This window comes from Hyaloscypha bicolor (genome assembly GCF_002865645.1).
Source record: "Hyaloscypha bicolor E unplaced genomic scaffold K444scaffold_16, whole genome shotgun sequence".
In the NCBI taxonomy this organism is placed as follows: domain Eukaryota; kingdom Fungi; phylum Ascomycota; class Leotiomycetes; order Helotiales; family Hyaloscyphaceae; genus Hyaloscypha; species Hyaloscypha bicolor.
Window position 1 is genome coordinate 1436745 of NW_020194518.1, and position 18282 is coordinate 1455026.

At 50.0% G+C, this 18282-nt stretch overlaps 8 protein-coding genes across 8 annotated transcripts; 5 read left to right on the plus strand and 3 right to left on the minus strand.

The window, feature by feature from the left end:
* Positions 1-469: 469 nt before the first annotated feature.
* K444DRAFT_183066 (uncharacterized protein) lies at positions 470-1917 on the plus strand. Its single transcript, XM_024870836.1, has 5 exons — positions 470-599; positions 661-703; positions 761-1124; positions 1172-1561; positions 1613-1917. Exons 3-5 carry the CDS (start codon positions 761-763, stop codon positions 1708-1710), a joined length of 852 nt encoding a protein of 283 aa, XP_024742481.1. The 5' UTR covers positions 470-599; positions 661-703; the 3' UTR covers positions 1711-1917.
* An 81-nt stretch (positions 1918-1998) lies between these two features.
* On the plus strand, positions 1999-2671 carry K444DRAFT_183073 (uncharacterized protein). The gene is made up of 2 exons (XM_024870837.1): positions 1999-2231; positions 2300-2671. Exons 1-2 carry the CDS (start codon positions 2125-2127, stop codon positions 2574-2576), a joined length of 384 nt encoding a protein of 127 aa, XP_024742482.1. The 5' UTR covers positions 1999-2124; the 3' UTR covers positions 2577-2671.
* A 48-nt stretch (positions 2672-2719) lies between these two features.
* On the minus strand, positions 2720-3577 carry K444DRAFT_659772 (carbohydrate esterase family 1 protein). Its single transcript, XM_024886386.1, has 2 exons — positions 3542-3577; positions 2720-3494 (listed from the first exon to the last, which is right to left on the minus strand). The coding sequence occupies exon 2, from the start codon at positions 3453-3455 to the stop codon at positions 2988-2990; it is 468 nt and encodes a 155-aa protein (XP_024742483.1). The 5' UTR covers positions 3456-3494; positions 3542-3577; the 3' UTR covers positions 2720-2987.
* A 2125-nt stretch (positions 3578-5702) lies between these two features.
* On the plus strand, positions 5703-7929 carry K444DRAFT_640429 (MFS general substrate transporter; the record flags this gene model as incomplete). The annotated part of the gene is made up of 6 exons (XM_024884499.1): positions 5703-5747; positions 5846-6063; positions 6211-6351; positions 6401-7291; positions 7592-7698; positions 7769-7929. The coding sequence occupies 6 exons, from the start codon at positions 5703-5705 to the stop codon at positions 7927-7929; spliced, it is 1563 nt and encodes a 520-aa protein (XP_024742484.1).
* A 1391-nt stretch (positions 7930-9320) lies between these two features.
* On the minus strand, positions 9321-9988 carry K444DRAFT_183095 (uncharacterized protein). Its single transcript, XM_024870838.1, has one exon. It carries the CDS (start codon positions 9901-9903, stop codon positions 9442-9444), a length of 462 nt encoding a protein of 153 aa, XP_024742485.1. The 5' UTR covers positions 9904-9988; the 3' UTR covers positions 9321-9441.
* Positions 9989-10038: 50 nt separating this feature from the next.
* On the plus strand, positions 10039-12270 carry K444DRAFT_625144 (uncharacterized protein; the record flags this gene model as incomplete). Its single annotated transcript, XM_024882482.1, has 3 exons — positions 10039-10303; positions 10411-12194; positions 12253-12270. 3 exons carry the CDS (start codon positions 10039-10041, stop codon positions 12268-12270), a joined length of 2067 nt encoding a protein of 688 aa, XP_024742486.1.
* A 579-nt stretch (positions 12271-12849) lies between these two features.
* On the plus strand, positions 12850-14060 carry K444DRAFT_581805 (riboflavin kinase). Its single transcript, XM_024877761.1, has 2 exons — positions 12850-13090; positions 13224-14060. Exons 1-2 carry the CDS (start codon positions 12980-12982, stop codon positions 13743-13745), a joined length of 633 nt encoding a protein of 210 aa, XP_024742487.1. The 5' UTR covers positions 12850-12979; the 3' UTR covers positions 13746-14060.
* Positions 14061-16424: 2364 nt separating this feature from the next.
* On the minus strand, positions 16425-18257 carry K444DRAFT_581808 (cell division control protein 2). The gene is made up of 3 exons (XM_024877762.1): positions 17970-18257; positions 17204-17879; positions 16425-17156 (listed from the first exon to the last, which is right to left on the minus strand). Exons 1-3 carry the CDS (start codon positions 18004-18006, stop codon positions 16868-16870), a joined length of 1002 nt encoding a protein of 333 aa, XP_024742488.1. The 5' UTR covers positions 18007-18257; the 3' UTR covers positions 16425-16867.
* Between the last annotated feature and the right edge of the window lie 25 nt (positions 18258-18282).

Below are 18282 nucleotides of genomic sequence, written 5' to 3' on the forward strand. Positions count from 1 at the left end.
CCTGCCACCGCCTGCTGATTTCGGTTAATGCGCCCCCAATCGACACCCCCAATCGATACCGGGGGGGGTCGTTTTACTTTTTCCCCAGACTCGGTCCAATACTGGACCGATCATGACTTCCCCGGAAATTGTCAGCCTTTTTTGGCTTTGGCCCTGTATTTACGACGCCAAGTGGCTTCACGGTGCATTTAGAAGGATTTAAACTCTTGGCAAAGCCGTTACCGATTGGTGCGCTGGATGCGGGCAGATGCCGTGTGACAGAAATAAGCGAAAATAGGTGGTGGTTAGAGGAATGAGGCTGCAAAAACGTTAAGCTTATAATAAGCTCGTTTGCCCGTTGAAACCCGAGCTCCCACTGGGGAATCTCAGTGCCATAACAAATATTTGCTTGAACATGACGGCGACCTCAAATTATCTATGAGTGCTAGCTTTCGCAATTTTCATGACATTTGCACTGGCTGTTGATTCGGATTTTTCTCTTAATCCTTTCTCTGAAAGTGCATTTCACAGTGGAAATGCAAGCCTGGAGATCTCTCCGAGCGCTCTCTCATTCGCTCAATTGATGCCCAGACAGCAGGAATGTGCTATCCCTGGTGATCGTATGAAGCCTCGTCCTTTATCCATTATATTTTTACAGCCCAGTTACTGATTAGCTCCTAGATGTGTGCCCAAGTGGGGTTGCTGCTCTCCCACCGAGAATTGTGTAAGTGGGGGGAAGGTTGGTCTTCCTCACGGAGTACGGTGACTGATGTATTGCCAGATGTCCAACGGCTGCTGTGAGAAGCAACTTGAAACTTGCAGCGGCACAGGCTGTTATGCCACTGGCGCTACCTGCTGTACCAGCTATGCCTGCCCTGGTTCCGACAACTGTTTACTAGGGAAATGCTGTCCTAAAAACTCGCAAACCTGTCGAGGGACGGGATGTTGGAAATCAGGCGCTGTTTGCTGCACTGGCAGTAGTGCTAGTGTATGTAGCAGTGGAGAAGAATGCTGTCCAACCGGCTGTATGCCCGCCGATGATGGGAATACGTGTTGTGGGCAAAAGTATTGCACAGCCGGGGAATTCTGTTGCGCTGGACAGACTAGATGTTGTCCTGATGAATGGGAATGCTGTGGAGACACGTGTATGATGGCAAACTTCCTACTGCGGTGTACGACTAACGCGCTATAGGCTGTTCTCCAGGCTCAGAGTGTTCTGAGGGAACGTGTGTCAGTACGACAACGTCCACGACAAAGTCACGTTCAAAATCTTCATCCCAGTCGAAAACTCAATCAACTCCAAAATTGCCTACGTCTTCATCTGCAGCAGTTTCGACAACTAAATCCTGCGTCACTGCAAGTCCCAGCCCGACTGGAGCAGCAATCAAGAACCTGCCCGTCATTGAGTTCATCTATATCGACACCGAGTTCGAATCCTTTGGAGATATTGTGAAGAGCATGTGCCTCGGCATGAATAACAGAAATGTGGTGGGGAACCAAGATATTCTCACCTATGCGGGCTCCAAAGACCCTTGCTACAAAGACCGACGCGGCGAGGTGAAATGTGGTGGATGCTGTAGTAGTGAGTGACGAAAGGTTCCTCTTAAAATTCATGGTCGCTAACATGACGAAGATTTACTCAAGGACTCTGGGCCTTTCAAAGGATTCCCCACTAGCTGTGTCACGGCCTGGACAAGCTGTGGAAGTGGAATGTGGGTATGTTTTGTGTAAATATGTAAGAATGATGGTGCCCTAAGGGCGGTGAAGAAGCTATAACGTGACAAGCTGCGACGAATATCCATTTGCTTCAACTGTCGAGGGTGGAGCAGGAGCTCACAAGAGTTGTGTCGTTGGCTTTCAAAACAGCTTGCAAGGAGGAAAATTAGGCCCATTCTTGAGCAAGTTGACCTATGGACAACAGTTCGTAGTACGGATCGTTGGGATCAATTGTGCAAATGTTCAGGAGTCTGATCTACAGGGCTGCGTGAATGGTGCATCGAAATTGAAACGTCAAGATGGTGGAGGGCAGAGCGACTCGGGCTTTACAGGTAAACATGCGTGTGGCTTTCATTTATTGCATGGGACTGGCAGTTGGTAGACCGGGTACGAGCGCTCGACAGTATTTCTAGCTCGAAGGCAGCTATCATGCCACTGCCAGATGGAGGCGGGCTGTACAGCGTTAGCCTTCGCCTGCAGTCAGGGGAAGTGCATTCAGTTTCAGTGTACAGCAATGCTGGAGCACAATTGGATGAGTACGTTCCTCATGTTCTCGCTCTTATATCCCTCCTATATCGGCGGCTGAAAGCTGATCATTTAAAAGTGGGTCGTTATCAATATCATCTCTATCAACCACAGGCAGCTCCTTCGATTTCGACTTGGACTACGAGGAATACGGCGTCGGAGTCTTCGCATACACGAACCAAAATAGTATCAATGTATCCTACTCAGTCAGCGTGACACCGAACACAGCCTCCGCAACCTCATCAGGCGCAACATCTACATCTACGTCTAAAAAGTCGAGTGCTACGGTGCTGACTTCAAGTTCATGGCTTTGGTTTTGTTGTTATGCTATTCTTTGGGGTTTCCATCTTCGATAATATTCAAAGACGGAGGGCATCTTCAGAAACCCGAGAGGTATTCAGATAGGATGAAAGCGCGAATTAGCACATATTGCCACTTGTCAAATAGAGACCGCGAGTTTCAGGAAGAGATAATAATAACCAAGAAGAATCTGTAATGCCGGCGTAACACCACCTCTGAGCTGTGTGAGGAAAGACTTTGTTTTTATGTCTTGAGAAAAGATTGGAAACTAAGTAAGCCCAAACCACTTCAAATCAACACTCTCATGCACCGGCACCGTATGTCCTACTCACGCGGCACTATACGCCGTGAACCTAGTCCCGCCCCGTACACCATCTACGTATATCCACTCTGCGGGCTATCCGTGACATTCTTCACCCCACTAACGCCCAAAACGCCACTCCACTCCTTCACCTCCTCCGCCAGATTCAGATAATTGACAAAATTATCCGCCGTCCCGTTCCACACCTGCATTTTCGGATAACTCCCGTTGAACGTTGGATACATGGCTGAACGACAGACGTCCATTGTGAAGGCGTCTTGTTGATGCCGTCAGCGCAGGTTGTTGTGGGCGAGGAGCCAGGAGACCCGGCTAGGCAGCCCGCTGCTACGCCCGAGTAACCAGAGCCGGCCGCGATGAGGTCCGGGTAGACTGCACACATGACGTTTGTCATCATTGCGCCGGACGAAGTCCCGGTCACAAATACTCTTTTGGGGTCGGCGTTGTACTTCGTCAGGGTGTATTTTAGCATGTTGGCTATGCCATTGCTGTCACCCCCGCCATCGTGGGAGAGGGTCTTGGTGGAGGCGATGTCCCAGCAGTTGTTGTCGTGTGGAGCGGAGGGGTAGGTGGCGATGAAGCCCTTGGGGTCGGCGAGTTGGGGACACTTGGTCATTTAGTAGTATTGTTGTCCGGTTCCGCTGTCTGGATGTAGCTTTTCTTTTGAGTCATGAAATGGCCAGTTGTGGGTGAGCTACTTACAGCTAAGATCACGGCAGGGTTGGTTGCAAGCTTGGCAGGCACATAGATGCTCAATGTGAGGCCAGTTTGGTGAAGCAACAGTTGATATACTGTGCATTTTCTCCAGCGATTTCACTACCGATTTCACTGCCGGCGTGGGTTCTTCCATTTACCCGCCCATGTTTCCTTTGCTACAGTTGCATTTCAATGAGGCTGTTAATTCCAAATTGCGGATAAAGCTGCAAGCCCGACGCTACAAGTTCCTCTAATTACTAGACCGCAGGGAAGTGACTTCACTCCAAAGAGAAGGCTAACGGTAAACGCACCTAAAGAAGTACTTGCTACGTTGCATTGCTCTTTACTTGAAGGGGTTCAAAGGTCAGTGGTACAGTACTTCAACATTCCTATGAGAGGGTACTGGTAACTGAAATAAGCCGCAATTGAATTTGGACTTGGCTCTTTTGTGTTGCACGCTCTTGGGAGGGAAATGAACTGAAATGCACGGATTATGATTTAATCGAGAGGAATACAAGTTGAATGAATGATCGCCCAAACCAATATCTTCCTGGGCTGTCAAGGTGGTACGTGGGTCTGGTAAAAACTCGCGGAAGGTGAACACTTCAGCATCGTTTATTCGCACTAGGAAGTTGCAACTCAAATTCAAAGTCTATGATCAACAAAAAGCTTGAAGGCATCTAAGGAGGAGTGAATATGGTGTCTGGTAAGGGAGTGTATTACTTGCTGAGAAGATGAGGGGATATCTGAACCAATGGGAGCCGTTGTAATTGAGATGCGATATGAAACGAGGCTCAAGGAAAGATTCGGTGATTTGGAATGTCATCTGATAGCAAGAAAACTTGAAAAGCATCATTGAGTAATCCAATGTCTAGCTTTGTTGTCGTCAATTTGGTGTGTATAACAGATTGATTCGGGATTTCAAATCTCAGGCCAACAGGAGACTTGATGATGTCTGAGAACTTATAGAACATTAAAGAGATATGCAACAAAATCTTCACTCCGAACATTCACTCGTTATTGACCACAATCTCAATGTCCCAGAACTTTTGGAACCTTGAGGCACGTGCAACAAATCGTTAGGATGGAATGATTCACTCCTCTAAACCTCCCCTAGTATGTATTAAATGCAAGATGACAAACGATAAGAGATCCTGGGCTCCCGTCTTGATACTTGAGAGATCAAGGTGAGGCCACAGGGCTCTGCGTCGGGAGAGAATTGTCAGCAGTGAGTGGGGCCGTGAGAGCATCCACAACTTCCATCTGCAGGCTATTGTCGTACTTACGAGCTCCGCAGTAAGACTTGGAACAAGCACGTTGGAAAAAGGCTCCCATGAATTGCCAAAACGGGTGAAATGGAGGAGGTTGGCAAGCCGGAAAATGGATTAAGCGGGCCGTAGCCGACTTCAGAGCCAATATCCGCAATACCCGTTCCGCTTGGTAATCCGTCATGACGCGCTTTCAACTAGTCGCACTTTCAACAAACTGGACCGCAAGACTTCACTGGTAAATACGAAAAGCCACAGCTGGCTACCGCACCTGATACGCAAATATCTGAATCCAATTGACAACAGAAATTACCATATAACCCACTTTGTCACCCATTTCCGCGTTCCGAAAAAACTGCCGGGGATAATTCGGCTTTAAGGAAATGCAGCCCCTCCAAAACTAGTGGCGACGTCAATTCTTTCGTCTGATAGGGCACTGATCCCACTCTACCAACAGAATGGGCCTGGCCTTCACGCTCCCCATCCACTGTGATGACCATCGCCGTGCTTTTCTTGCCGCGGCGCTGCCCGGCGACCCGACGATGGCGCAAAGTTGTATCAACGGCGGGAAACGGTAGGTCCACCCTGCGCGTGGGGAGGGGAAGGCAAAATGTTGAAAGACTGTTGCCGCTGCTGCTGCTTTGCTTCTAAGCAGCTCGCATTCGCGTTAACGCCTTCGTTACCTATATCAGTTTCCCACTGAGGATCGAGATTACCAAGCGGTAATTCTTGTTGCGAGATAGAGAGGTGGTATAGAGATGTGTTGACGTTCACTGTTTTGGCTGGATATAACGAGAGAGAGAACGAACGCGAGAGAGAGAGAGAGAGCGAGGAATTTTGGAGGAGGCGACCCCACTTACGAACCGGCATCGACATGGCAGACATCACCGAGAAAGAAAATGATGAGGAGACGTTCGTTGATCCGACAGATGACTCTGCGTACAGTCTGCCCACGAAAGACTTCGAGCCTATTTCTACAGCTGCTTCGAAAGCTGCAACTCGATCGAACTCTCATGCAAGGAATAAGCCAACTTCTCTACAGTCTTTGAGTCGGGCAAGGTCGAATAATGGGTATGGGTGTGACGATACGCAGGATAGCTCGCAGGAGGAACTCGGGGATGTGGAGATTGGGAGGCAGGAGAAGGACCCGTGGGAGGTGAGGTGGGATGGTGGGGATAGCGATCCTGCGAATCCGAGGAGTATGACAATGGGGAGAAGGTGGATCATTGTGATTATTGTGAGCGCGAGTTCGCTCTGTGTGTGAGTACTGCCTTTCTTGATCTTATGGAGGTGGGTGATATATGGGACGAAAATTGTGCTAGTCAAGTTGAGAGGAAAACGGGAGAAGAGCATTTGGATGCGCGAGGTCAGATGAATACCGGTAACACAAGTGCTGACAACTCCTAGGACCTGCACATCATCCATGTACACGTCAACATATGCTCAAATCACAACAGAGTTTCACTGCTCTAGAATTGTTGCAACTCTTGGTCTTTCCCTCTACATCATGGGACTGGGAATCGGTCCCATGTTGTTGGGTCCTCTGTCGTACGTGATAAAGATGCCCCCTCAATTCGTATAACTAACACCAAGACAGTGAGTTCTATGGAAGACGACCAATATATCTCGTCTCTTTCAGCTTTTTCCTAATTTGGATCATCCCCTCAGCCGTGGCCCAGAATATTCAGACAATGTTAGTAGCACGATTTATTGACGGACTTTCGGGAAGTGCCTTTTTGTCCGTCGCTGGAGGTACTGTGGGCGACATGTTTAACCGAGAACAACTTCAATTCCCGATGTTGATTTACACCGCATCACCGTTTATAGGCCCATCAATTGGGCCCTTGATTGGTGGCTTCATCAATCAATACACTACGTGGAGATGGACCTTCTATCTCCTCCTTATCTGGGCCGGAATAAACCTGGGCATGATTTCGCTACTCGTGCCAGAGACATACCACCCAGTCTTGCTGCGTAACAAAGCGCGACAGCTTCGAAAGGAAACCGGAGACGAGCGCTGGAAAGCTCCGATGGAGAAAATGAACAAATCGATACCAAAAACGATTGCATATTCGTTGCTGCGACCTTTTCAGCTATTGCTTTTGGAGCCCATGGTCACACTCCTGTGTCTGTTTTCGGCAATCCTGCTCGGCATTCTTTATTTGTTCTTCGGAGCACTTCCGCTGGTTTTCGAAGGTAATCACGGATTCACACTATCGCAGACTGGCTTGACTTTCTTGGGCATTTTCGTCGGAATGGTGCTGGGGGCTGCAACGGATCCGCTTTGGCATAGGAACTACGACCGATTGATCAAGCAACGAGAGCTTGCAACTGGCGAAATCGGTGGCAGCGAACCCGAATACAGACTGCCCCCTTCCATTGCAGGAGCTATCCTCGTGCCTATTGGGCTGTTCGTATTCGCATGGACGACGTACTCCTCGGTCCACTGGGTCGTTCCTATCATCGGATCAAGTATTTTTGGCATAGGGTAAGTCTTTCATTTCTTTCCTTTGTATGAGTTGATAGAGGCGTTCAATGCATCATGCTCGAGCGCGGGTGGCGTTTCAATACGGGCCGTTCCTGCAGATCATCATACCTCAATCATCAATCGAAGCCTCTTCCGTTTCGGAGATTTCCCGTATCCCTCTCCCTCAGCCGCAGCATCCCCCCCACCCCCTCCCCTGAGCTACAACCCCCACAGGCGTGCACATGACGCACGCTGCACGTGCCGGGGCACTCCTCACCTCACACCCCTACCAATACGTGGCTAACCGCCCACACCGCCCAGAACCCTCCTCGTCTTCAGTGGCATCTTCACCTTCCTAGTCGACGCCTACCCACTTTATGCAGCCTCTTCGTTGGCCGCCAATAGCTTCGCCCGCAGCAGCTTCGGTGGTAAGTGCCTCTCATCCTATCGCTCTTGATATCCTTTTGCGGCTGAGGTGGAGCTGACGCTCCTCGGCAGCGGCGTTCCCTTTATTTGGAGTGCAGATGTACAGGGCGCTCGGTGATCAGTGGGCAACGAGTCTGTTGGCTTTTTTGACGGTCGCTATGATGCCTTTCCCGTACCTGTTCTTTAAATATGGAAAGAAGATCAGGGGGAAGAGTCGGTTTGCGACGGCGTGAACTTACAGCATGGCTTTGCTTCTTGTGTATTGTTTCAGACCCCCTTTTGTTATTGGATAGAAAAGGACGGAGGGATATTTTTGGCATGCATAGCGAGGATATAATGGGGAATCAAAAAGCATTGGGAGCATCAAACACATCACACAGATCCGTCTTTCGAAGCGGTGCCAATGTCTCGAATACAGAGATCAGCTCGCAAATCCAATTCAGTTCCAAAAATTACCAAGTCCTTGATCCTGGTCCGTTGCACGGCATGAAGTAAAAGCCCTCGAGGGCGCTCGAGTCGAGTCAGATGACGGAAACACATGTGTGAAACAAAACTCACCGCCTCCGTTTCGCACTCCAGTCACAGCAGAGAGATAACGTGATTGCCCCCTTTACCTCGCACATCACAGAGCCCCCCACCATACGCAGTTACCCCTCGCTCACCGAGTCCATGCCCCAGTCCCACTCCCAGTACCCAGCCACCAAAGGAAAGACACGCACCCCCGGTTCGGCCCGTGGACCAAGACAGGCAAGGAGGGCTTACCGAGATGCCGAGTAACCTTGAAGACAGAGGCTGCAGAAGACAGCCAACCAGAATGAGGTCGATTGTGATGTGGCGTTGACAACGAGAGCATGTGACCGCCTTGTGGTGATATTGTGCAACAAAAGAAGCATCTCGCAGGTCTTGGCGACCCGTAGGAATGACTATCACATCCAGCCACCACCCACTAATCTCAAAATGTGGTTTTTCTTTGAGAAGGACAAGCAGGGGCTATCACCTGTTCCAAAAGACAAGATTGTGACGGTGATTTTGTGAAGCAGACTGCAAATAACGACCCCTGTCCGTAAGCGAGGCGGCTTCGCTGTGGCTGGGCGTCCGTCTGTGCGAAATCAAAGGATCAACACCAACACTAATCCCTCGCGCAACACAACACCACAGCACACGACCTCCACGCGCCCCACGGCAAGGCAAGCCCATCAATTGTGCTCCCAAGCCCTCCTCCTCCTCCACCGCAGCTTCAAAACCCTCCTCCCCCCACCGTGCACTGCGAGGCCGCGAGGCCGCGAGGGGCAAATTTCGCGCATAGCAGTCGGAAAGAAGGAAGAGCGCTAACCCCGCCTCTCCACCCCCAGCTTCGATACCAGCCCCGAACCGCGAACGAAAGCGAACGAAGCGAGGAAAGGAGAGGAGCGAATACGGAAGATTTGCTCCAGCCAGCGTCACATTGGGACTGAAGAATCGAAGGAAAAGGGGGAGCTTGGTCGGGCATCAATTCGATTTTCATGCCACATTTGCTGCGGCTGCAACAGTAGTAGTGCGCGGATACCTGCAGTGTTACACAGCATTGTTCACCTACCCCCCTTTTTGTTCCCAATTACGCTGGGGCCAAGCCGTGGCGTTGGGTGTACAGAGGAGCCATTTCCTGCCACTGCGACGAGTGAACGTGGGGGTCCTTGCCTCAGAGAGGGAGCGATTGTGGTGGTATTGGTCGGCGACCAGAAGCTGTGTGAAGACGGACGTGGGTATTACATACAAAGACTTTGGGAAGGTTCGCTAGTCCGTGGCACAAGGGATAGCTTTGGGAAGCGGCAGGCAGTACACGAGTGCCTGCGAACTCGTGCCTGTGTGCGGATAGGCACGCGACGAAACGTGGTGTGGGAGTCAGCAAGTGCCGGGTACGTGCCTCTGTCTGGGAGCTTTGCGAGCACTTTGGGGGCGCATTGAATTACAGGAACGAGAAAGTCTCGAGGTCGTTGCTTGCTGAAGAGACCAGACGGCACTGTTGACGCTGTTACGAGACCGGCGAGGAGACCTTGGGCTGAAGTCAAGGCTTGAGAGAAAGAAAAAGAGAGGTTGATTTGCGAGTTGATTTGCAAGTGGCAGACAAGGTCATTGTGCATTCTTGGTACGCCAGCACAGGGTTCACGGTACCCCCATCCGTGCCTCCCTGCGGGCCTTGCACGACGGGCCTCCTGCGGCTGCAGCATTGTTTCCAGGGATTCCCGACGAAGCAGATAGGGACTAGGGTCCTAATTGAATTTTTGACGAGGTGTGGTTTCGCAAAGGGCAAGAGCTAGCTTACTCAGAACGGTCGAACCCTCTAGAGTGGGTTATAAGACAGCATGTCGGGAGATAGTGAAATTGATGATCCTGACGTTTCAGATGGCGGGTCGGAGAATGAGTATAGTGAGCATGAGCAAGAGCTTGATGTAGGCAAGGAGGAAGACGATATGGCCGAACAGAAGTTCGGACCCGGTGGTGAGGAGAATGGAAAGGATGGAACGGCGGCTACAAAGCCAAAGCTCGACCCGAAGGATCCATTGAGGCCAAGGAGGAAGAAGGCTAGGAGAGCCTGCTTTGCATGCCAAAGAGCCCATTTGACCTGTGGTATGTTTGCTTCCTTCGCATGAAAGTTGATGGTTTTCTCTACATTAGCTTCTGCCAAGCGATTTATCCAAACTCTTATCAGCAGTTGCTAATCAACTTTATTGTAGGCGATGAGCGTCCTTGCCAACGTTGTATAAAGAGAGGTCTTGCGGATGCTTGTCAAGACGGAGTTCGGAAGAAGGCAAAATACCTTCATGATGCCCCTCCAGAAGCTCTGCGACCAGTTTTAGGACCAAACTACAACCAAGTCAACAACGCGAGAAACAACGGCCCTCCAACGACGAGCACCTCTGCCTCTGATACCTCTCCAATTGGTGGCTTTTTCACGCAACCAGATATCTCGCCATCATATAACATCTTCGCCGCTCCGCAACAACAAATGCCTCCCCCGATGCAGGCAAGACTTTCTTACGGAAGCCAACAATCACCTCTATCTCCCACCTTCCAGAACCAGTTGAACCGCCAATCGATGTCGGGACTTTCTCATGTATCGAATGATCCCCAGCCTTTTGGCAGCGCGTTATTCGACCCGAGCAACCCCGCATTGTTTAACTTTGATTTGGAAGGCTTGAATTTTGGAAATCATTACGGTGCATTGGAGTTTGGCATGTTGAACCATATGTCCTCTGGGGCTGCTGAGACACCATCGAAGGAATCAATCTCTTCAGTTGGGATGGGCGATATTCATTACAACAACGGACAACAAGTTTACAATGTGGGCCAATTCGGACAAGTGTATCCTCAGGATATGCTTCCCGATTTTGCAGGGCAGAACCAGATGTTTAATGTTCATCAAGGCCTACCCCATGCATACGCCATTGCTACAGGACCAACGAGTCATCAAAGTCCGAGCACAGATGCGAGTCCAGGAGCAAGTGGTTTGGGATTTGACAGCTCGCCAACCACTACAAATTATACATCTGCTACTACGCCACATCAATCAACTGCCGCCCAACGACCAGCAAAGCGACAAGATACAAAGGCTCCGTCGGGTAAATTTGGACCAGCTTCCGTTCTTGGCAAACGCTCTCGCGATCCTTCATCCATCTATGATACGGTCCACGAGCCTTACCCCTATACAACTGGCTTCCATAGCTTAACTGCATTCCTTCAGCGACGCTTCTCTGCCAGCAAAACTCTCCGCATCGCCAAAGCCCTGGCTTCTATCCGACCCTCCTTCATCTCCTGCACCAAGACCCTCGGTAGACAAGACTTAATCTTCATGGAAAAGTGCTTCCAAAGAACCCTCTTCGAATACGAGCACTTCATGATCGACTGTGCCACACCGACCATTGTCTGCCGCCGAACAGGCGAGATCGCCGCCTCCAACCGAGAGTTCACCCTGCTCACAGGCTGGAAGAACAACGTCCTTCTAGGCAAAGACCCGAATCTCAACATCAACACCGGCAGAAGCAACTCTGAAGGAGGTAGTTCCGGACCCGCAAGTCTGGGCAATTCGGGGCGAGCAGGCCTCAGCACTCCTCGGATGCGCTCATTAAGTTTCGCAGACACTCAAGCCAAAGAAGGCAGGCTACAGCCTGCGTTTTTGGCAGAGCTACTGGACGACGATAGCGTCATCGAATTCTACGAAGACTTTGCGCGTTTAGCATTCGGCGACAGTCGCGGCAGCGTTAACAAAAAATGCCGCCTCTTGAAATACCAATCCAAAGAAGAGCTCGAGAATTCGAAATCACCCGAGCAGAAAGACGGTACGCTGAAGACGCGGAAGCCCGAGCCGGCTGGTGGGATTGGAGGTATGGGGAATAGAGTGAGAGAAATTGATGGCGAGCATGGGATTAAGAATCGCACGAAGGATGGGAAGATTGATTGTAGTTATTGCTGGACGGTGAAGAGGGATGTCTTTGATATCCCGATGTTGATTGTTATGAACGTATGTTCCTCCCTTTCCTCCCCTTCCATTTGATCATCTCATAGCTGATGAAAAATAGTTCCTTCCCTGCATCTAAACCGGCTCGGTTGGTACACAAAAGAATGCGCCTTTGATTTGGCTTTGGGATTGGGATAACACGGTGCATGGCAGGGCGCGACGGTTACGATCGATGGCATTGAACTTGGGACTTGCATGCATGGAACGGATTTGGAGCTTGGGATTCGGATCAGCAAAGAGGATAACATCTTGGGCGGCGTTCTGGAATTTGTTTGCCCTTTCTTAAATTTTTTTGATGTGTTCTGGCCCTCCCATGAGCTAGCTAACTTCTCGAATTCGATTTCCGAAAACCCATTCGGTGGGGGATAGTTCGTGGCTGGGCCGGAATATATGGCTTGTTGCCTGGTGTGGATATTTGCATGAGATTCGGACTAAGATTTTAATGAAAAATCTGGGCTGGGCTCGTAAATACAAAATGAAGTACAGTTCTGCAACCACTGAGCCGATGACATAAATTGCGAGATATTGCAAAAGGGGAGCCCAGTGAAGCTAAAAGATAGAAGCTTTTCGTAGCCTTGCCGTTGCCCCACTACAAAACCCCGTCATCGGCTTGATATTCCGACCGCTCTGACAGCCTTGTCTCTCTTTGATTTATCCACCGTCTTCCACCACTTCTCAACTCAACCACGCTCGCTTCCACGAACGACTATTGCTCCCCCATTCAGCTTTGAGAGAAAATAGAGAATTGAAGAAGGTCGAGGAGAGGATTGGACTGGCAGATAGTCAAAATGAGTGAAGGAAGACCACAGATAATCGGCCCCGATTCCGGCCCTGAGCCTCCGTTCCCACTGCGCATGGGAGGCAAGGTCGTGAGTGGTTTTGGCAGAGGGAGTAAAGAGGTATGTCCACTCTCTTCCTTTCAATCCCTTCCCCCATTCAATATACCCTCTGCCTTACACTCCTTCTTAATATCTAAGAATGGAGGGTACGGAACTCGAAGGATCATTGAGCACAGAATACTAACAACCACAGCTCGGTATCCCGACAGCAAACATACCAGTAGAAGGCGTCTCCTGGATCGAAACTGCCGAATCCGGTGTCTACTTTGGCTGGGCAGGCATCCAGCTTCCGCCCTCGCACCCCGACCTTACGAAAAAGAACCAAGACTCAACGGCACCATCCATAAACCCCACGCCCACCAACCCTTCCCCTCAAACAACCACCTACCCTTCCGCGCCCTCTCCGCCTTCTGCCGCTCTAGAGAAAGGATGGAGATTATACCCCATGGTGATGTCTATCGGGTATAACCCATTTTACAAAAATACGGTCAGGAGTGCAGAGGTACATATTTTGCATCGGTTTGAGAAGGACTTTTATGGGTGTGAGATGCGGGTTAGTATTCTGGGGTTCATAAGGAAGGAATTGGATTATGTGAGCCTGGAGGCATTGATTGGGGATATTGAGACGGACTGTAGGGTTGCGGGTGCGAGTTTGGATAGGGAACACTGGCAGGGGAAGGGGGAAATGAAGTACCTAACAGGTGAAGAGGACTAAGGAGGAAGGATGGGATGGGATGGGGCCGGGAGAGCGGCCGGATGGCGGTATAGGAAAGGGAATAACGACGGGAAAGAGGTCACGATTTCCGGAGGTTTTATCGTTGCTTTCTGCCGGCGCGGGATAGAATATCGGGCGGGTAGAAGGAAAGCGCTGATAGATTAGAAAGCATGGATTTCACTACTTTTCTGTTTCTGTTCGGAGGGAATCCAAGTTGGATAGTATCTTCAACCATGTGGTTTTCACTTCATTTCGCATCGGGAGCTTCACTTCCTCAATCTCTCTCAACTTCCTCTTCCAGCACTTCTGCATCACACCTCCAATCTCACTCCCGAAATCGTCTCCCAAAACGTGTCGAAGTTTGATCGATCTTCATCCCAATCTATCTCCTTTCCTCATCGAACTCGCTTCAATTTCCTAATTCATCCCCGTTCACATATCCACGCAAACTTGCCCCTCCACTGTAGCACAAACAACCCCTCATCTCATCATACTCTCCTTTTCAATTCATTTCAAGACACAAACACTTCGCCAGACACGTGGTGCCTCGGCCCGGGTCACTGCATCTCTATCTCTCTCTCTCGCCTGCAAAGCTGTGCAACTATGCATGTCTCTCTTTCTGGAATCCAGGGGAGAGGTTTGGTAACGCTGCTTTGCGCTAGGGTCGTGGGACGGTGGGACGGGACCGTGATACCGTTACGACGGTACAAAGACAGAGGGGTGAGTGAAAATAGAGAGGGGGCTTGCATTGCGTCATGTCGAGGTTGCTGGAAAGGGAAAGAGAGAGAGAGGAGATGGGAGGAAATGGTGTACGACTCCCGGTTGACAATCAAGTTGGAGAGCAAATCTTGGAATATTTTGATTGGGCACTTTTTGAAACGGGGGGGCGAAAGACGAAAAACTCTTCTCTCTTTGATTTATTTGTAAGAGGGTAGGATCTTTTGTAGCAAAAAAAGTACCTTCCCGGATATATGTTCTGAAGAACGAGGGGAACAGGACCAAGTATTCGCTTGGAAATGTTACGGTGCACTAAGATTGATAAGTATCATGATTCACTCCTTTTAAGCTTCACTACTAATACATCCAACCCCAAACAACATTATCTCCTAGTAGAAACCAATTCACCTTTTAACTACGACTTACAACAAAACTTCACAGCCTTTCCCGTGAAACGCGGCTGAGGTTTTGGGGGGGGGGGGGGGGGGTGCCCGGGGGTGGGCATCACGTGCTGTGTGCATGTTTGGAAATGTAGATTTGAAAGATTAGAGAAGAGAGAGGGAAGGAGCAAACCCGGAGGATGTTTCGCAAGATAGAAGTACCCTCGTATGCAAATTTTCAAGAGGAGGAGGAGAGCAATCTCCAAGCACTCAACTTGTCGAGAGTTCTCGTGTGTCACTGGATCTTGAGCCTCAGCCAACGTTGAATTCTACCATTCTACACGACAACACCCTCGCAACTTTATCTTGCAAGACAACCGAAAATGGAGTCGCGAAACAGTTCCCTGGACATCCAAAAACCCTTGATTGAAGATTGAAGATCGAATCCGCAGAAGTCATGAAGTTCGAGATCGGCGAGAGGGTCACCTCGCTAAACACCCCCCGCTAAAAACCACCCGCCAGCTCGCGCCCTTCCCGCCCCCCCGAAGTCAACCCCTGTATTTTTTCGTTTCGCCAGCCTCAGCACCAACGCGCAAAAAAGTGCGATGGCGGGACAACAAGAAGGCTGGGGGCTGGGCTTCGCACACCTACAAGACCAGCGACCAGTCTCGGGTTCTCTGGATTTTCTTTGTTCCATTCATCCATTCTTCCACAATTGAAAGACGATAACCTCATCGAAAAAAAGCAAGAGCTGGTTGAGATTGAAAAGGAAGAAGGAAGCTTGAAGAGAAGGCAGTTTGTTGTTGATAGTCAGCCTCGTGGTTGCTAGGGGGAAACCTTGAAAGCAGGAGAGAGGGAAAGGTACAATGAGAAACCACCACGAATGGAAATGGAGAATAGTTCACTGACTTTTTTGCTCTAGAAATTATCTCGTCCGATTTCGAGCTTTCGTCTGATCTCGAACCTCAAAAACACAATTCACCAACCAAGTTCTCGTCCGATCCTTTCGCCGCCGCCACTTCCTCACCACACTTCTCTCCACATCGAAACCTCAACATCACACAACCACGACTCACCCCCTCCACCTCAATCTATCCAGCAATACACTTAGCTCGCTACGCTCGCACCCGCAAACATGGTCCAAGAAAACGACGTGATCGCGATAATCATCATCGTGCTCTTCTTCGTGCTCGCACTGATCGCGTTCGGGATCTACAGACTGGTGCACGAGGCGCGCGGGAGCAGCAGCGGCGGCAGCAGGAGCGTGACCGAAACGACCAGGAGTTTGGCTGATGACTGATCTCTCCTTGCTCATCCCTTTCGCGTTCGAAGATTCGTGTGGTGCATTGGGGACTGAGTGGAGGATATACCAAGGAGAATGGAAATAGAAGGGGGCTAGGGTAATGATTGCAGAGATTATATTGATGTTATATGGACATGAGAAGGACATACAGCGATGGAATGGTTATATGGATAAATGGTTTAGATGTATATATGCATAGCATGGCGTTTGATGGGTTATGAAGATATATGGTCATTGAAGACCCAAATAAATAAGAATCACATGTACAACCACCAACTTCATTCAACTTCCACTGTCAAGATCTTCGGCAAGTTTTCAATTACGAATTCTATCCGCACAAGGACCATTACTCAAGAAAGAGGCCTCTTGTTTTCATTCTTTCTGTACACACAAAGGTAAGAAGGCACGCGATATCAAGTCCGGCATCGCAGTTCTTCGCAGAATCCCAGATCAACGCCAGCCATTCCCACCACGCCCCCTATCCCATCCCGTGCATGACATAGGAAAGAATGACGGTCCGATGATGTGCTGCTTCATAAGTCCTACATATGAAAAGGCGCAAGAAGGCACGCATGCATGCCATTATTTACCTTTATTTTGTGCTGTGTGTTCTATTCCCATTCCCCCGGTCGTATCCAAGCCTATGCAATGAATATGCAGTAAGCTATGCTCATCCCTCATTCCCATCATGCAATTCATCCAGCCATAACCCGCCCCTCAACTCAGTGGAATCCGTTCTGGCCCTTGTATGTAGGTCCCAATCCCCGACCAGAGTATGCAGCGCTTCCGTCTTCGAAGTAGGGGTGCATGCAAGATTGCTTGGCTGAGATTCGTCCGGCGGGGTCGTAGACGAGCATTTGCTCGAGGAGGTCGAGGCCGTTCTCGTCAAGGTTTGAGCACAGGGCTACGTTCTCATCACGAATCCATTTTGGGAATGAGGGCTTGAAGTCGGGGAAGCAGGTCCTGTCAGAGACGCCTGGCCACTCGGCTTCGGTGGGAGTACCTAGAAGCCTTTTCTTGTTAGAAAAAGCGGGGAAAACCAGGCAAAGGGAACGTACTTGAAGATCTTGAAGATTTCGTCAATTTCGGAATCACCTGGGAACAGAGGTTTTCTCGTGCACATCTCTGCGAAGATACAGCCAACGGACCACATATCAACACCAGTCGAGTATTGACGACCACCTAGAAGAATCTCGGGCGATCGATACCACAGTGTGACGACCTCATGGGTATATGTTCGAAGGGGTACACCAAACGCGCGGGCCAAACCAAAATCCGCCAACTTGAGGTTTCCGTCCCGATCGATGAGCAAGTTCTGCGGCTTGAGATCGCGGTGGAGAATTCGATGGCTGTGGCAGTATCTGACACCCTCGCACAACTGGCTCATAAACTTCTTTACCATCGCGTCACCCAGGCCAAGTCGTCCCAATTCTGGTCCAGAGCCTTCTGGTAAAGTCTTGCCTCTGCCGCCATCGCTAACTGGGAGAGACTCCATGTATTTCTTCAAATCCAGGTCAAGAAACTCGAAAACCAGGTACAGCTTGTGGCCATCGGCGTGTACGATGTTGAAGAGTCGGACGATATTCGGGTCGTTCATCTCCTTGAGGAGGGAAATCTCACGGATGGCCGTGCTGGGAACCCCTTCATCCTCGGCCTCAAGACGGATCTTCTTCAGCGCAACGATTCGGCCATTGTGCGCCAGGTCCTTGGCCTTGTATACAACTCCGTATGTTCCTAGACATGCAAATGTAAGCACGAGAACCCGCGTTTATGCCTGTAGCCATTGCGTGATTCGCAAACTCGAATCTGCAGGCATTGACTGACCTTCTCCAACTTTCTCCAGCTTCTGATAGTTCTCCATGTTGAAGTATGCTTTTCTCGGGGTGCAAAAGAGTGTGGGAGACTAAGTGATGCAGGTAAAGCTGCTGATTGAGGGTTCTGGTGGGGCGGTGAATGAGGGGCCGTCTTCGTTCAGTCTCGCTGCATCGGGTCGCAGGTGAAGTATTTGCGAAAGATTAGGAAAGTAGACAGTCAGCAATATCCGGAATCAAGGTCGAATCGGTCGTCGGGGTCCTGGGATTGTCGTGGTCAAAGGTGGTTGTTGTCGTCAGGAGTAAACAAAAGTTTGGCGCGCAAG

Excerpts from the sequence above, each read along its gene's own strand:
- K444DRAFT_581808 (XM_024877762.1), bottom strand. The coding sequence starts at position 18,006 with ATGGAGAACTATCAGAAGCTGGAGAAAGTTGGAGAAG. Across the intron at positions 17,880-17,969 it reads GCTGGAGAAAGTTGGAGAAG|GAACATACGGAGTTGTATAC; the intron begins GTCAGTCAATGC and ends TTGCATGTCTAG. Across the intron at positions 17,157-17,203 it reads GAAATCTTCAAGATCTTCAA|GCTTCTAGGTACTCCCACCG; the intron begins GTACGTTCCCTT and ends TAACAAGAAAAG.
- K444DRAFT_581805 (XM_024877761.1), top strand. The coding sequence starts at position 12,980 with ATGAGTGAAGGAAGACCACAGATAATCGGCCCCGATTCCGGCCCTGAG. Across the intron at positions 13,091-13,223 it reads TTGGCAGAGGGAGTAAAGAG|CTCGGTATCCCGACAGCAAA; the intron begins GTATGTCCACTC and ends TAACAACCACAG.
- K444DRAFT_183095 (XM_024870838.1), bottom strand. The coding sequence starts at position 9,903 with ATGCTGCAGCCGCAGGAGGCCCGTCGTGCAAGGCCCGCAGGGAGGCAC.
- K444DRAFT_659772 (XM_024886386.1), bottom strand. The coding sequence starts at position 3,455 with ATGACCAAGTGTCCCCAACTCGCCGACCCCAAGGGCTTCATCGCCACC.
- K444DRAFT_183073 (XM_024870837.1), top strand. The coding sequence starts at position 2,125 with ATGCCACTGCCAGATGGAGGCGGGCTGTACAGCGTTAGCCTTCGCCTG. Across the intron at positions 2,232-2,299 it reads GCTGGAGCACAATTGGATGA|TGGGTCGTTATCAATATCAT; the intron begins GTACGTTCCTCA and ends ATCATTTAAAAG.
- K444DRAFT_183066 (XM_024870836.1), top strand. The coding sequence starts at position 761 with ATGTCCAACGGCTGCTGTGAGAAGCAACTTGAAACTTGCAGCGGCACA. Across the intron at positions 1,125-1,171 it reads GGAATGCTGTGGAGACACGT|GCTGTTCTCCAGGCTCAGAG; the intron begins GTATGATGGCAA and ends AACGCGCTATAG. Across the intron at positions 1,562-1,612 it reads ATGTGGTGGATGCTGTAGTA|ATTTACTCAAGGACTCTGGG; the intron begins GTGAGTGACGAA and ends AACATGACGAAG.